The sequence below is a fragment of the Montipora foliosa genome, chromosome 2 (assembly GCF_036669935.1).
Source record: "Montipora foliosa isolate CH-2021 chromosome 2, ASM3666993v2, whole genome shotgun sequence".
Classification (NCBI taxonomy): domain Eukaryota; kingdom Metazoa; phylum Cnidaria; class Anthozoa; order Scleractinia; family Acroporidae; genus Montipora; species Montipora foliosa.
In genome coordinates, this window is record NC_090870.1 from 18,970,951 (window position 1) to 18,987,650 (window position 16,700).

Genomic DNA, 16,700 nt, shown 5'->3' on the forward strand with positions numbered 1-16,700 from the left:
CACAGTGTCCAAAATTCACGATAATAGTGAATTCAAAGCAAATGAACGATTCAGGATAATCGCGAATAAAAACGAAACACAATGGGGCTCTTATTAAATTCCACACGAGGTTCATTGTCTCAATTATTTATGAAAAGTGTTGAAGATCGAAAATCCAAAATAAAGTGTTTTTCCGGCAGAGTTGAATTGAACAAGAGGGGGATTGATGGTGCCGAATTCGGTTTACGTAAAAAGTTGACAAAATCATAGCGGATTTGGAAAATTGGGAATGTTGCAAGGCATAGTTGTTACTGTTACTGTTGTGAAACGAGACCTTCAGTTGAAACCTTGGGTATTACAACGAATGGTAAGGGAGATGATGTTCATGATGAGTTTTTCCCAAAACTAAACAAGATCTCGCAGCCTCCCTTTAACGCGAAACTTAACAAGGGTCCGATTTGCTATATTCTAACGATCACAAGATGACGTAAGGGAATCTTCTATTTTTATTTTGTCTTCGAAACACCCACCCTCAATATTATTGTTTGACTGACGAATATCCGTCGCATGCATTTGCTCTTTCACTGTGTTATATTATCGATCAGTGGACCTTCCCCAACTTGAACTCCTGTCGAAGGGTTCTTCTCTTGCAGCAGTTGTGTCCCGGAGACGGCATTCCGTAACGCAAAAAGGAGTAAAAGGAATGACGCAAGCAAAAAAGCCACCATCAAACAAAAAGCAATTTAAAATATGAAATATACAGTCGAATGGGATCACAGTTTCTTCTCCAACAAGACTCCAGGGAGACTCAACTTAGCACAAGTTGTTAGATCTTGTTTAGTTAGCAAGAATTTTCATGTTCACACCAAACTCCACAAGAAAGACTTCTTTTTGCTATGAGTTTCTGAACCCTCAACCCCAACTCGCATAGATTTTGTTCTTTTCATGTAGAAGGAATGACTGATTAACTCGTGTGCGAAATGGGGAAAATTTTATTTGAATAATGAGTTTTATATGGTAAGCCAACGCATTTTGTAAACTCATGACCGTCATTTCGTATGCGAGGCAACATTCATTTTTAAAGGTAACCGTTACATTTTCAATTAGTCTGTGTACATGCCGCCCCTTCGATTCCCTTAGAAGAAATTGATTTCTTCTGAGGGGATTACATTCTTTGAAACTTACTAAATATTTTCTAACCTCGGGTCGATGTAAAAAAAAGATAAGGCCTCGAGAAATCACCCTAGCCATAATCTTTAAGCAATCAGGAGCTCATTAAGGGTTCTGGTACAATACAATAAAATACAAGACATAAAAAAATTTTTTTTTTTGGTTTTTACTTTATTTCGAACAAACACATTACAAACATGCGCACTTGCACTAGATCATTTGATTACGTCTTGCTATCTTACTTACTAGTATTGTAACAGACAAACGAATGGTTTCCACACAGAATAAAACTTGCTCATTTGGCCTTTGGATTGAAAATATCTCTTTGTATGATGATCTTCTTCCGGCTAACAAAGTCTAAAGACTGAGATAGCATAAAGTGTTTAGCTCAAGTCTATCTCAGCAACGGGATATAATAGTTAAAGAGACAGGTTTTCTTCTCTGTGTGGTAGTATTTAGAACATCTACTGTGTAGGAGTCACCTCTTTGAAGGTTCCACCAGCCTATAGCTTCGACCCAGAAATCACGAGCCGTATTACACTAAACTAACATGTGAGACCATAGTTAATACAGGAAAATGGTTATGAAACGCGACGAGTTTCTGTGTTCTTTGTTCTCTTTTTTGGCCTTGACCGTGCACAAAACACAATAGTTGTTGACTCCGTACTGAGGAACTAACCAATAGAAACGTGTTGATTACGTATTTCATGCCTAGTGTGTGAGCGCAAAACAGAAGATTGTGCACGGTCGTGGACTTCCCAACCTAAATCTTGGCATCTTTGTTTGCCCCTATGATGTTTGCCGAGCTTCCAAACCATCCCCTCTAGTCTATTAACTATGGTGAGACAGAGTTTCTAACAAATTACAATAATTGCACAAAGGAGGATTAACCATTTTCTTCATGTATAACCTATTACCATAAGGTAGGATATTGTGATTATTTTATACTTCGGTCAAGATTCTCCCATATTTAGACCTCCTGCTCGGTTAATAAGAGCTAAATACAACGATAGGTCACGTTGGGACCATATATTAAAAAGTGTCTGCAATTGATTTAATTTGGAAGTAAAATTTTATGTATCGCATAGTTTACGGTTATACGAAAAAGATGTCCCTAATGCGCAGATAGATCTTTGTGGCCTCTTAACGTCGAAAGGCATATCCCTTTTATTAGCATTTTTTCCAAGTCACATTGCTTCAAATTTAGACACATTTTAATTTGTCTTAACCTGCTGCAATCACCGAAGGCATTCACTAGATCCAGCAGTTTTCCAAGCAAGAAAGCATCTTTGCAGAAAGCTGTATAGTGTCATCCGCGTTCTGGAAAAGTTTGAGTTCCCGATTGGCTACCTGGATCCCTTTTATGTCGCGTGAAGCTCTTATAGCGGTGAAGAGTATCTCCACAGCTGAAATTAAATAAAGAGTAACCCTGATGAAGAGCAGCCTTGTCTGACACAACGATGTAATATAAACCAATTGGATGCATAGCCATTATTAATCGCTAGTGATATTTGTGTAGAAAACTTTCATCCAAGACTTGAATTCAGAATCAAACTGAAAAGTGTTTCGCGTTCAAGGCTATCGAAACCTTTTTCGAAGTCAATAAAAAGAGCAATACCATCTACATTTTCCTGAGCTGTGAAATGTAAGACGTCAGATATAAGTCGGATCTTTTCGCCGGTAAATTAAACCGGCCTTTCATATAGTCTGATTGGCAGTCATTTATAATTGAAAGTAACACCTTCTTAAGCTTTTTTAGGAATAAGCCTTATAATACCTTGTCTTTGTGAGATTGACATCTCACCCTTTTGAAAACCGTAATTGAAGCTGTCGACCATTTTGTTGGATAATAGAATGTGATCCCAGAAAAAGCTATATAGAACTCAGCAGTTAAGCCATCCGTCCCCGGGGACTTATCAGTTTTCTGAAACTTCTTCAGCGCTTCCTTAGGCCAAAATTAATGCAAATGGTTGAAAACAATAGATTTTTCTCATTTGCATTCGATTTGGCACATGTAAAGTGCGACGTTTAAAACGGGCCTTAGACTCTTTGACTGTCAATAGTCCTTCACAGCTTTGTTTCTCTTTTTCCTCTAGTGTCTTAATCTTATCACTGGGTAAAAAACAAATTAAATTTAGGATCGCTCACTTGCGAATTCTGCGAAAAATAGTAACCTACTGTAAAATTGTCTCTGTTCTAAAATTGTCTAAAATTGTCTCTGTTTTTCAAAGATTTCATTTGGATCGGTCATACTGCTTTTGTCGCCTGTCTTAAGGCTTGAAAGATGAATTTGTTTTCATAATTTCTTTTTTCCAGGTTAAAGCTACGTTCACCAAATTCATGCCATCGTGCTATGGAGCACCGGAATACAGGCACCGCGAGCTATGGAGGTATATCGATGACAAAATTCAATGATCAGAGTATTTGAAATAAAATCGTCCAAATCATAAATGCATCAATCCAAAGGTGAATGGCAACAAGCCGATTGTGAAAATGGCCATCACGGAAAGAGGCATAACGTAGAGAGGCATAAAGCAAATATCCATAACGCAAACAGCCATAACGAAAAAAGGCATAAGGCAAATAAGGCATAACGCGAAAAGGCCTAACGCAAATAGGTAGAACGCGAAAAGGCATAACGCAAAAAGGCGAATAGCGATAACGCGAATAGGCATAACCACCAGTATGAATGACGCAAAGACGCATAACGCAAATGGCCATAGCGCAAAAAGGATAACGCAATGAGGCATAATGCAGAGCCACAGCGCAGAGGCATAACTTAAACAGGAAGAAAAAGTTCGATAGCATTTATATGTTCTTTCCCTTGACAGCTAGTTTCCATTCTTCAAAGGGCCTTTGCGTCATGGCTATTTTAAATGACACCTTTTGCGTTATGAATATTTGCGTTATACTTTGCTGCGTTATGCCTTTCTGCGCTATGCGTTTTTGCGTTATGCCTTTTTGCGTTATGTCTCTTTGCGTTATTCCTCTTTACGGTATGGCTTTTTGCGTTATGGCTTTTTGCGTTATGCCTCTCTGCCTTATGTCTCTTTCCGTGATGGCCATTTGCAGAATCGGCTTGTTGCCATTCAACTTTGGATTGATGCATTCATGATTTTATTTCAAATACTGATAATTGAATTTTGCCATAGATATACCTCCATAGCGAGCTCTGTTAAGGGAAATTCTTTCAAGTTAGTTTCTTCAGTATTTCTGTATAGTGATTGATATTATTGAATGTTGGTTGGACGTCTATTTATTTGTGCAGCCTTTCGGCTTCTTGTATGAATTTTTTCATTGTCTTGGTGTTTTTTTGGCCTTCATTTTTGCAAGACTGATTGCAAAACATCTTATTTCCATTTTTCCCATCTCTCATGCACAAGAGTCTTTTGTTTCTGTAAACTGCTGTTTCCTTGAAGACAAAGGACTTCTGTCCCATTTAACCAACTTTCTATAAACTGCTGAATTTTACGTGCCATCTTTTCAGTAATCACAGTCCTCTAAAACCCAAGGTCCTCTGGGGATCTGCACCTTTGTTTTAAGGTCCAAAAAACACTGAGAATGATTGCAGAGCGGGGTGAGTTGAATATGACATTTAAAAACAGATGATTGTGGCAAAAGATCCTTGAGAACAAACCAATAGTCTAATCTGCGTTCGCCAGGTAAACTGTTTCTCGGTTGGATGTAGTTTTCTCCAAACGTCTTCCAAATCTAAGCTGGAGATTAATATTTTTACCTCTGCTACTACATTCTTCTTGCAGGAAAGATAACGTACTCCTTCTTTGTCATCTTTTGAAAGCAGACAATTAAAATCGCCACTTACAATTACATTCTCGCCCGAAACTGCTGGAGAAGATTTTGTATCTGGGAGCTTGAGTCATTTGGTGCGAGCTTTAGGGAAGACTTTCATATACCGGACCTAAGTGGCGGAGGACAAAAGAACCATTATATTATTCGATTAGACCTCGCTAATTAGGTATTGTTATGTTCGCTTTGTTCTTTTGTTTCGTGGACTTTAATTATTTCGGATCCGGTATATGAAAGACCAAGCCGAGCTGTAGATCGCCAACACTAACTAGAAGGATTAGTATTCAGCCGTTTTCACTCTGGATTTGTTATACAATCTCAACGTTAAGTTTGGGGTTAAATAAAATTGTGACACCTTTACTATGCTTGCTGCCAGGGCAGAAAAAGCTTTTTCTACCCCGTTCATTACTCCACGATTTGTCTATATTATTGCTATAATACTAAGGACTTTGAAGAGTTACTAAATCGGCCTTCCCCCGTAAGCACCGCAGATATTCCCCATAAGACACTACTCTTCCCTTGAATTGCGATAAACCAAGTAAGGTAGAGATTAGGACAGCTATCCAGGCGCTGAAGGACGGGCCGGATGGGGTTCCTGCCGAGGCCATGAAGGGAGATCTATCAACATCAGAAGATATCCTCCATAGGCTCTTTGCTAGGATTTGGGAAGAAGAGAACATCCCTGAAGAGTGGCGGGAAGGTATTATTGTCAAAGTTCCCGCTAAGAAAGGAGACCCTGGAGATTGCAATAACCATAGGGGTATTATGCTACTATCTGTTCCGGGCAAGGTATTAAACAGAATACTTCTGTTTAGGATGAGGACAGCAGTGGACATCCTGCTTAGGGACCAGCAAGAAGGCTTTAGGAAAGACCGTTTATGCATAGACCAAATATGTACCCTACGTGTGATTACCGAGCAATCATTGGAATGGAATTCGTCCCTGTATGTCAACTTTGTGGACTATGAGAAGGCGTTTGATAGTGTAGATCGTGAGACTCTTTGGAAGCTCTTCCGCTTTTATGGCATTCCAGAGAAGTTTGTTACATTGATTAAGTCTAGCTATGAAGGTTTTACTTGTCGGGTAGCCCATGAGGCTCAGCTTTCATATTCATTCGAAGTGAGGACAGGGGTGCGACAAGGTTGTCTTCTATCACCCTTTCTATTTCTACTGGACATTGATTAGATAATGACATCGGTAACCAAAGCAGGTAACAACAGAATACAGTGGACCCCATGGGAGCAGTTGGACGATCTGGATTATGCGGATGACCTTTCCCTGCTCTCCCACAACCCTCTACAAATGCAGGACAAACGTTAACCTTCAAGGCTAGCAGAGGAATCGGCTAAACTGGGTCTGAGAATTAACACGGTGAAGACTAAAGTATTAAGGATTAACACCACAAGTGAGGTACCTGTTGTGGTCGAGGGGCAGCCGTTGGAGAATGTCAAAGAGTTTTCATATCTCGGGAGTGTTGTAGACACCCTTGGAGGTACGGACAACGATGCACTTACAAGGATTGGAAAGGCAAGAGCAGTGTTTATCATGTTGAAGAAGGTATGGGCATTGAAAGAGCTATCTGAGAGAACCAAACTTTGCATAATTAGATCAAATGTGAAGACTGTTCTGCTTACGGGTCAGAAACCTGGAGAACAACGAAGAGGATACAAAGTAGAGCTGAGAGTTTTGTTAATAGCTGTCTCAGAAGAATTCTTGGCTTTTGCTGGAAGGATAAGGTAAGCAACAAGCAGCTGTGGGAACGGGCAGAAGAAGAGCTAATTGCGTTACAAGTAAAAAGGAGGAAGTGGGGCTGGATAGGCCACACTCTACGGAAGCCAGCGAGTAACACCACGTGGAATGCTCTTTCATGGAATCCCCAGGAAAAGAGGAAACGAGGGCGCCCTAGAAACAGCTGGAGGAGAGATTTGGAGTGTGGCTGAGCTGGTTGGTAAGTAAGTAAGTAAGTAAGTAAGTAAGTAAGTAAGTAAGTAAGTAAGTAAGTAAGTAAGTAAGTAAGTAAGTAAGTAAGTAAGTAAGTAAGTAAGTAAGTAAGTAAGTAAGTAAGTAAGTAAGTAAGTAAGTAAGTAAAGTAAGTAAGTAAGTAAGTAAGTTCTCTATATTATTGGTGTCGTGTGTGTCCGGCGCATTTCGTGTATGTATATCATGAAGTAGGAAAGGAGCAGTAGGAGGGAGAAGAATAAAGAGAGCACATGGTTGACTTGTTGTGTGCTTCTTCGGAACTAGTATCACTTCTCCAACTAGTTAAACCTCCTCTAATTTATGTACTAAGAGGACACGACAATTGGCACCATATGTCTCTTGCAAAAATCTTATTGAGGCGATTTTATGATGCAACTTTGCCTAAAGATTGCGCCCCTCTTTCTCGAGCTGTGTAAACCTCTAACATTAAGCATGATTAGACTTAGCCTATCCATGTCGATTAAAATCAAGAAAACCAAAGAAAACCGTTCCAGGTGCAAGACAACAAACGACAACAAAACATTGACAAGTTACCACGCGGAGTTCAAATTATTGGTGAAATAATTGGTGAAATAACTCAATGAATGCTTTCCTTCCAATGCCTGTTATAAGGAAGAAAAGAATAGCTTTGAAAATGTGACAATTTAATTAGGCTTTTCCACTCAATGGTATGTGATGACAAGGTTTCGAATGGTGAATCTCAAATGTTCACCATGGTCAACCGTCGGTGAGGTTAAAGATAAACAGTTCATTTATTTAATGTTGTTGTTGTAAGATTTTTTCGATTTCATATTTACAAACTAGCTTAGAGTACAACGTCGGCATAGGATCGCTCTTGAATGCCTGGAAATTCTTTTCCCCTGAGATGTCAAGCTAAGGCATGTCTTGTGAATCGCACGGTGAATCGTTGACAATCATGCGATCACTTTCATATAATTAATTTTATCACCGTATATAAATTCTTCTCGAGTTGGTGCAAGCTCCACATCGGCACGACTGTATATTTTTCAGATTAAATACACACCGAACCTCACGAGACGTCAGTGACCCCACCTCTCTAGAGTTATTCCCTTTGCTAACCGCTGTCATGCCTAAAAAAACCAACATCAGAATGTGTGCGCTACGTTAATCAAATTACACCGTGTAAATTACTTTACATGGAAATGCAGTAGAGAGAGTAATGGAGGTGTTCCCTTATACACCAGATAGTATTTAATTATTTGGTCTTCTAAAAATTCTCCAACACATACTGCACACAATAGACAGACATTCCGTTTAACCTAGGCCCTGTCCACACGTAACCGGATATTTTTGAATCCGCAACTTTTTCTTTCCGGATACACCTTCCGTCCACACATATTCGGGGAATTCGCTGACGAATCCGGAACTTTTTGAATACGCTCTCCATTGTGGATATTTTTAAATCCGGTATGAATCTGGAACCCTGTGGACGCCAAACCCAGATATTTTTTTCAATCCTGATGACGTAACAAGATCGAGCCCATGGCCAGTTCCATACCGTGAAATTAATTCTCAAGATGGCTGCCAAGGGCTTCATTGCCCATGCTCTGTTACCTCCGTTTCCTTGAGGAGTCCTGAGCACTAGAGTGAATCCGGATTCGTTTCGGATACGAAAGGACGGGCAAATTCGATTTGAATACGCTACGTGTGGATGGAAATATATTTGAATCCGGAAAGAGAAAATTGCAGACTGAAAAATATCGGGATACGTGTTGACGGGGCCCTAGTAACCAGTTTACTTCTTTTCTAAAGAGACTTTACTTCTGATCTACATGCTCTGCAGATTTGCCGATTTCCTTCACACAAATACAATACTCGCCACATTAGTTGAAACACCCAGCCCCGTTTCCCCCCTCCTCCAATGTTGATTTTACTACTAGTAGTCGCCCAAAAAAGATTCTCACGACATTGAATTGGGGGTAGGGGGATGTGGTATAAGCTACGATCTTGTAACACAATGATCGCTAAGTGTTCTAGTCTTTCGAAAAGTGTTCTAGACTTTCGAAAAGTCCTTCGTCTCATATAGACGCGCGCGGATCGTCGCTCGCTCATCCACTTCGCGTACGAAAAATCACGATTCGCTCGCCAAAACATTTCTCCTGGGATTCTCGTGAGGTCGACTTGTGGCAAGTCTATAAATATTCCAACTAAATATGTCTAGTATTAATGATGAATGGTATATGAAATGAATCATATATGAACTACGGGTATGAAATCAAGTGAAGCTATGATCTTCGCAGTTATGAACGCAATTTTTGCAATTGCGTAGAGAAGCCTGAAAAATTCAGGACTTCAACGGGGTTTGAACCCGTGACCTCCCGATTCCGGTGCGACGCTCTAACCAACTGAGCCATGAAGCCACTGACGTTGGGAGCTGGTCATTTGTGGGTTCTAATGGTCCCGTGAGGAATGAATCAATGATGAATGGTATATGAAATGAATCATATAAGAACTGCGGATATGAAATCAAGTGAAGCTATGATCTTCGCAGTTATGAACTCATGAGAGGGCCTACTCGCTGGCTGCTCTCCTAAGAGATACTCTTTGCTCAAAATGGAGATCAGTATCAATAGACTCCTAATAGTTTTGTATATTCAGTGGATCTGACTTCATGAACTAATACATAAATTTAGCCAAGCCTAAAAGCGGAACTCCCGTCTCTAACCCCAGAAAGCAAATTATACACTCCTTTTTTAATAAAAACGTCTAATTGTGGAGCTGAGGCTGAACTCTCTTAATTTGGCGTTGTGAGGCTGAAAACGTTCTTAAAGATGTTCTTAATTTTACATGGTATATTAGTTTTTCAATAACTGAAATCTTGCGGACGTGACTAGAAAGCCGAGCAAAGTGCTTGCTTTGATGGTGTTGAAGTTTAATATTTTGTAACGATTATAAATAAGAACTGCTCATAAAATGAGATGTATGACATGGAATAAATATGCCCTTAAGTATTTGGGTTAATTTACATTTCTTTACCTTGATTTCATGCTTTCATTTAAAATACAAACACCGAAATAAAAACGTTCTCAATCGACTCAATCTCAGCCTGAGGAATGTTCTTAATACGTTTTTATAATTTTAGTTAATGTCAGTGTCAACGTTGTTATAAAAAAGGTTCTTATAAAAAAAAGAGTGTATAGTGTTTATGGAATTAATTATGCTTCTGCATTAAGTACGAAATTAATTGTCACCGCTCTTGAAAATTAATCGTCACCGCGTACCGGTGGCTCAGTTAGTTGAGCACGGGCTGTCACGCGGGAGGTCGTGAGTTCAACTCCGGCCGGACCAACACTCAGGGTCTTTAAATAACTGAGGAGAAAGTGCTGCCTTTGTAATTACATCTGCAAATGGTTAGACTCTCTAGTCTTCTCGGATAAGGACGATAAGCCGGAGGTCTCGTCTCACAACCCTTCAATGTTCATAATCTTGTGGGACGTAAAAGAACCCGCACACTTGTCGTAAAGAGTAGGGCATGTAGTTCCCGGTGTTGTGGTCTGTCTTCTGTGGTGTATCATGGTTGGAATGGTAAATGCTCGGAGATATTAGCTACACCAAGGTACTCTAAAAATTCGAGGGTAAATAAAGATATATCATATGATATGAAGTGTGTATAGTTTACAGTGATCAAACACCCCTGAGCTGACAGCAGTAAGCAAACAAGCCTTGCAAACAATAACCAACAATTTTAATCAACAACTAAAACTGAAATTACATGCACAGTAATCTTTTCAGTTCAGAACAACAGCAAAAATCTTTACTTATTAAAAAGTCAACCTAAGGCGTAGTAAATTCGCTTAAGTACCAGTCAAATTAAAGCTTCAACATTCTCCCCCGGGCATACCGCGGGCATTTGATTCCTTTCCTGCCCGTGGACAGGGAATTTGATCATCTTAGTCTTCCCGGGGGCGGGGCATTTGATCACCAGCCTCGATTTCATGTTTCCATTTCACATGGGTTGATAAATCATGGCGGAGACAAACTTAGATGCATTCAACGGTAAAGATTCCGCATTCGTGGCTGATTGGTTGAAAAGCAAAGGCCTACACAAACTTTGTTCCGTATTTGAAGGTATTATGCACCTATCATAGTTAAGCCCCAGAGTGGGGGGGCTACCTACGGGAAATTGACTCAGAGAGCCTTTCCCTGGGTAGGGATTTTGACATGTAGGCATTGCCCCATGGTCGGGAATTTGACATGTCCGCCATCTTGGAACACCGAGAGAACCTGGAGATGAATTATCCTCAACCTTGGTTTATAGACCCTATGCAAAAATGGCTGCCTTTAAATTATTCTTTTGTTCATATTCAAAACAGCCCAACTAACCTCGTTCGGAATAACAAATTCTTTAGAATTTTTGTCTCAAAAACGAGGTTAGTTGGGCTATTTTGAATATGAACAAAAGAATAATTTCAAGGCAGCCATTTTTGCATAGGGTCTATGGGACTTCTCTTGTTTTCCTGATTTTTCTGGACACCGTGGTTGAAAGAAAAGTAAGCGAATCTGGCTTCAGGGGTGGATCCATACCGGTTTCCAACGTCTTACGGAAGTCGGTAAGAAACATGGGAAAGGGGACTTTGGAGAGTTAAAATTTAAAATTTTCCCGGGGGAGTATGCCCCCGGACCCCGCTACAAACTTTTTCGTATCCTAGCTCCGCCCCTGGTCTTGTCTTTTTGTAAATAAGGTCCATCACTTCTATCAGTCCTTGCTGGAGTGTTCACAAGTACGAGAATGTTTCTTTCTACTTTTTTTTGTGATTGCTTTTTGTATCATTTCTATATATTCATGATTTTCCACTCTATCATTGTGCATGCTTGATTGATTCGAAAGCTGGTTAATAATGTTCATGTTGTTTGCTAAATGTTAGGGTCTTGTTCAGTACCGTGAACAGCGGAAAGGTTTCTTGTTACACGACAAATTTCCATCAGCTGTTAAAAGGGAATTTGAAATCGACAGTGAAGAACGTTCATTGGTGTTCGAAAAGTGAGAATCTAATGAAAAGAAAGTTACTCCAGGGCAGGAATGTGATGTTCTGAAGGTTCCTGGGGGTGGGGGGATTTGACAGTCTTTAGGTGCCCAGGGGTGGGAAATTTGACGCCAACCTCGTTCCCAGGGTCTCTCCTCGCTCGCCCCAGGTGTTAAGATGAGAGACCCTGGGAACGAGGTTGATTTGACCCAAGCTTCCACGAAAATGTCAAATTCCCCTGGGTCAGTCTGTGCGGGCGGACCTACGTGACGTCATAACCAAAATTTCTCGCATCAATAGATTTCCCAAAAAATCTGACCCATGGCTCTCCGCTGACGCGTTTCGCGCGCCTGAGCTCCACTCTATGGTCTGGGACTTGCCCAAATAATTTACCAGTACCATAAAGATGTTGACTCAGCACAAACAGCAAGATCATTATGCATATCAGTGAGGGTGCTGGCAACAGCGTGAAACTGATGGTCATGCTCGCATCAACACTATAATCTATTCTATATAAAACTCAAACTAGTTACTAAAGCACTGAAGAGCTTCTCGCTGCCTACGCTGACATTGAAAGCTGGCTTCCGTTTTTCAGGATACATGTATAACGTTTCTTCAATTTACAATAAAAAACAGTTTCTCACTCGCTGAAATGTCAAAGTGATCCATTTGCCTGACATTCGAAATGTCAATGCTTAGGCTTTTTGTTGGAATTTTAAGGTTGTCCATGGCGTCAGACACTTGTAGGATCTGTTAAACGCGTACATGGATCAAGGTCACGTGCGAAGTGTCAACAAATTCTCCAAAGTTTCTCAGCCTTGTCTACAAGTTTTCGGCCGTTGAGGTATTGACTTTAAACGGGTAATATTTTATGCAAATAAAACTTAGTAATGTTTGCAATGTTTCACCACATCTTTGCTTCGGGCAAAATCACGCGGGGAATTCATGCTCCTTGATCTCCAACAATTAGTCGCTCTCTTGGTAAGCCCAGATTCCATTATACTTAATGAAGATGAAAGTTCTTGACTTTAATCTCCTCTTTGAGGCAATTATCGACTGTTTCCCCCATAGTGCAATACGTTTTGGAGGTTCTTTACATAAAACGATACAAGTTATTTACTTTTTGGACTGTATCACGCTTCAGTGAACTGGATATGGTTTTAAGTAATGATCCGTGTAAGGTGGATAGCAATTTCCTTTGCTATGCGGCAACGGGGCTTTCCCCACATAGGAATGTTATCATTTTTACACAGACAATGCATAAACCTAAACAGGAAAGCCGTTAACGCAATAAATTTCATTTTTACAGCCCACTTTGAAAGGGTGTTTTTTTGTGTTGCAATCACAAGAGTTGAAAACAAAAGCCAAGAAACCTTTACAATTTTACATGTTCCCCACATACGATTTCTGTGGAATTCATTTAAACTGAGACCAGATGAAAGATGGAAGATGGTTGGAAAGTAAGGATGAATATAATACTGCTTTATGAAGTTTTGTTAACCGTTTGCTGTTTAAGCCAATCAGAAGTAAGTACAGACAATAGAAAAGTTATCACCTTTTTGCATACCAATTGAATTCCAACATGTTCGTTGCCGTTGTTGCTATCTTCTTATCTGGACCGTTTCTTAAGGTAAATAACCCCCCAAAATGAACTGTATCATGGGATTGGTGAAAATAGCTAATTGCCCATTGATTAAAAATATTGAAAAGATGGAATCCTTTTTTCAGTCTGCAAACTATTGGTGACTTGTATGTGTTACCGGAAAGATTCATTACCGATGACCCATGTAATATGAAATTTGATAAAGTTTGTATTCACACAAACTGATATATTATTTACCTACTTGAATGAGTTGATGTCTTTTCTTTTTAAAATGTCAGTGAAACAGTAAATGCTGAGCTGCAGGCTCCGTCAGAAAAATCATGCATGTATTCTTGATTCGGGTCAGAGGTATGAATGACTGCTTTAAAAAAGGCCTATCCTTATGATAAAAATATCTTTCTTGTTTGACCTCGACATACCAAGACGTGGGTCCCACCGTAGAAACTCTAGATAGGTGTTAATTCAGTCATTGGATGACAATTGAGAAAATATGGCATAAGATCACATTGGAAAAATACTGCATTAATTGCAAAACTAAAAGAAATTTGGAGTATTTTGCCTCAAATAGGGCGCGTCAGAAACTTATCCAATCTTGCAATGAACATATCAGTACAACACTGCAATACAGGAGCAATAAAAACATATTGGTAAATACTTCATCGAATTGAGTGATAATTCTCAGGGGCACCCAACGGGTAATTTCTGTAAATATCTGTTCGGACGAAGGTGGGTAGAATTTTCGAATATTTGAACTCCGACTTTCGAGGCGCACTAAGATTTTGGACAATTTTCTGAACGATTTCCTAGATATTTCGCAAAAGTAGTGAAGAGTCTGAAAAGTGCACGCGGAAATTTCGAAACCAGATGGAACAACGCTAAATTTAATTGAGCTGAGTAATAGTCAACGGTGATATTGGAAATAGCATAAAATTTGAAGATTTGTAACTTCTATGATTTTCGCCAAAGTTTGTTTGAGAATCATCTTTTAAGCAAACGTCCCCTAAAAATTCCGGGGAAAGGAGCACGATTTACGTAATAGTTTTTTTCATTAGACATGTCACGAATGCTAGAGGAAAAAGACACCTATAAATTTCTGACCGACCTGAAGTTCCCTAAAACATCCGAACAGATAAATATTTTGTAGGGCAGATAATAACTCACTAAAAGAGGTCTTCAAGCGTTGTGGCCGAGACCAATTTAGGTAATTCCGAGCAAATTTTATAACATCCGGTTGTTGGGTGCCCTTGAATTCTCAGTTCTCGTCCGTCTACTACTGAAGAAAAAAAACTCCGACACTGTTGGCTTTAAAAAATACCATGACCAGAAACAAAATTATGATCAGTAAAAACAATAAGAGTTTGAGAGATATTCCAGTGCGAGTCATTGCTTATTGCCTCATTTCTCTCAGTCGAACATACACCTTAAAAGGACGAGGCCTCAGGGTTAATCCATAGTTTCCATCGAAGGATAGCTCTTCTTTGCTTGTGGCAAGCTGAAAATTCAGACGCTGCAGCATGCACCCCAGAAACATAAAGAGCTGAGCTTTTGCGAGGGTTGCACCGAGACAGCGCCGTCCACTTGTGGAAAAGGGAAGGGAGAAGGCCTGCTGTGCAACAAGAACTTGACCATTTTCATCAAGGAAACGATATGGATCAAACATGTCTGGGCGATGAAAGTAATTGGGATCGTGATTAACTGCCCATAGATTCGCCAACACAAGTGTTCCTTTCGGTACAAAATAACCAGCAACGCTAGAGTCTTCAGAGGCATAGTGTGGTATTGCCAATGGAATGACTGTAGCCTTCCGCAAAGTTTCTAGAACTGTGGCTTGTAACAGAGGCAACCGTGCACGGTCTGCAAGCGTAGGCAATCGCTCTGTTCCTACCTCTCGCTTCAGTTCTGCCTGCAAGTCGTGCTGTAGTCCAGGATTAGAGAGAATAAAAAGCAGTGCCCAGGTTAGTGCGGTAGACACTGTATCAATTCCTGCACCAAAAACATCTGCTATCAACGTCATCATGGATTCTTCATCCAGGCGATCATCCTCTGCTTCCTCCATGTTAATTCCACTGTTTGGGTTCGCTTTTGTGACCAACATTTCGTCTTGGATGACTCTATCCAGAGTTGCAGCAACATTGACGCCTGCCTCCTCAACATTTATATGGCGATGCAAACTGTAAACGCTTCTGACAAAATCAATGAGTTCTTTGATAGAGTCTTCTAAAGCCTTGCACTGCTTGCGTAGAGCAAAATGAAGCCATGGGAAAAAGTCTAACAAGTTTATAGCAGGGCTATCCTCAACAAAATCAGTTCCTCTCCGCAAAATATTCTGCAACGCCAGCGTAAAGTCTCTTTTTAAGTTATCTCCAAAAGTAAGTCTAAACGCAAAGTTAATGACTAAAGTTCTCAGTTGCTCTGAAAAGTCGAGAGCCTCACTCGTTGCGGCTTCTGTCAAAGAGCTGCATAAGCGCTCAGAAACCTCTTGTGCCAAAGTGTCAAAACGGCTCACATTGCTGAAAACAGCGTACAAAGCACGCATTGCTAGTTTTTTCTTTCTCTGATGCCCTGTTCCAAAGTCACCAAACGCAAGGCTCCGACCTCCATTGCTGATTATTTGAAAACTATGAAATGGTGGTCTGAAGGAGAAATGGCAAGCCCTTTTTGATAAGGCCTCTTTCACGAAATCGTGGCTGTTCAAAACGATTGCTCTCCTCCAACCAAGGCGAATGGAGAAGACGCTTCCATAGACTTTGGCCATCTTTGACAGAGCGATGTGCGGAGAATCCCCGAGCTGAAACAAGTTTCCAAATACTGGCAGACCGAACGGCCCGGGAGGAGTTTTTCTCCGAACCTTGGACAATTGCAGTAAGGTGAGAACTACGATAGTTACAGAAGCAAAGCACAAAACGGTTGTAAAAAGCATCGTAATTTCGGGCGAAATGACACGCTCCATTTCAACTACCTCATATACAAAGGCTTGTTAGAGTGGTTTTCTGTTAGCTTGTAGTAGCTTTGTTCCAGTTAAGCTCTGGGGGTGGTATTTATACTGTGCACCCTTGGTTGTTTACGAGCAATATTCCAATGTCAAGGTCGCTACAATAAGTCACACTTGACAGGATCCGTTTGTTTTACAAACAGGCAAAGCCTGTCTCAGTCGAGTAGGTTTGGATAACGAAATC

General features: G+C 40.3%; 1 protein-coding gene across 1 annotated transcript; it reads right to left on the reverse strand.

The window, feature by feature from the left end:
• Positions 1-14,097: 14,097 nt before the first annotated feature.
• On the reverse strand, positions 14,098-16,474 carry LOC137991296 (cytochrome P450 1B1-like). Its single transcript, XM_068836407.1, has one exon. The coding sequence runs from the start codon at positions 16,472-16,474 to the stop codon at positions 14,912-14,914; it is 1,563 nt and encodes a 520-aa protein (XP_068692508.1). The 3' UTR covers positions 14,098-14,911.
• Positions 16,475-16,700: the final 226 nt, after the last annotated feature.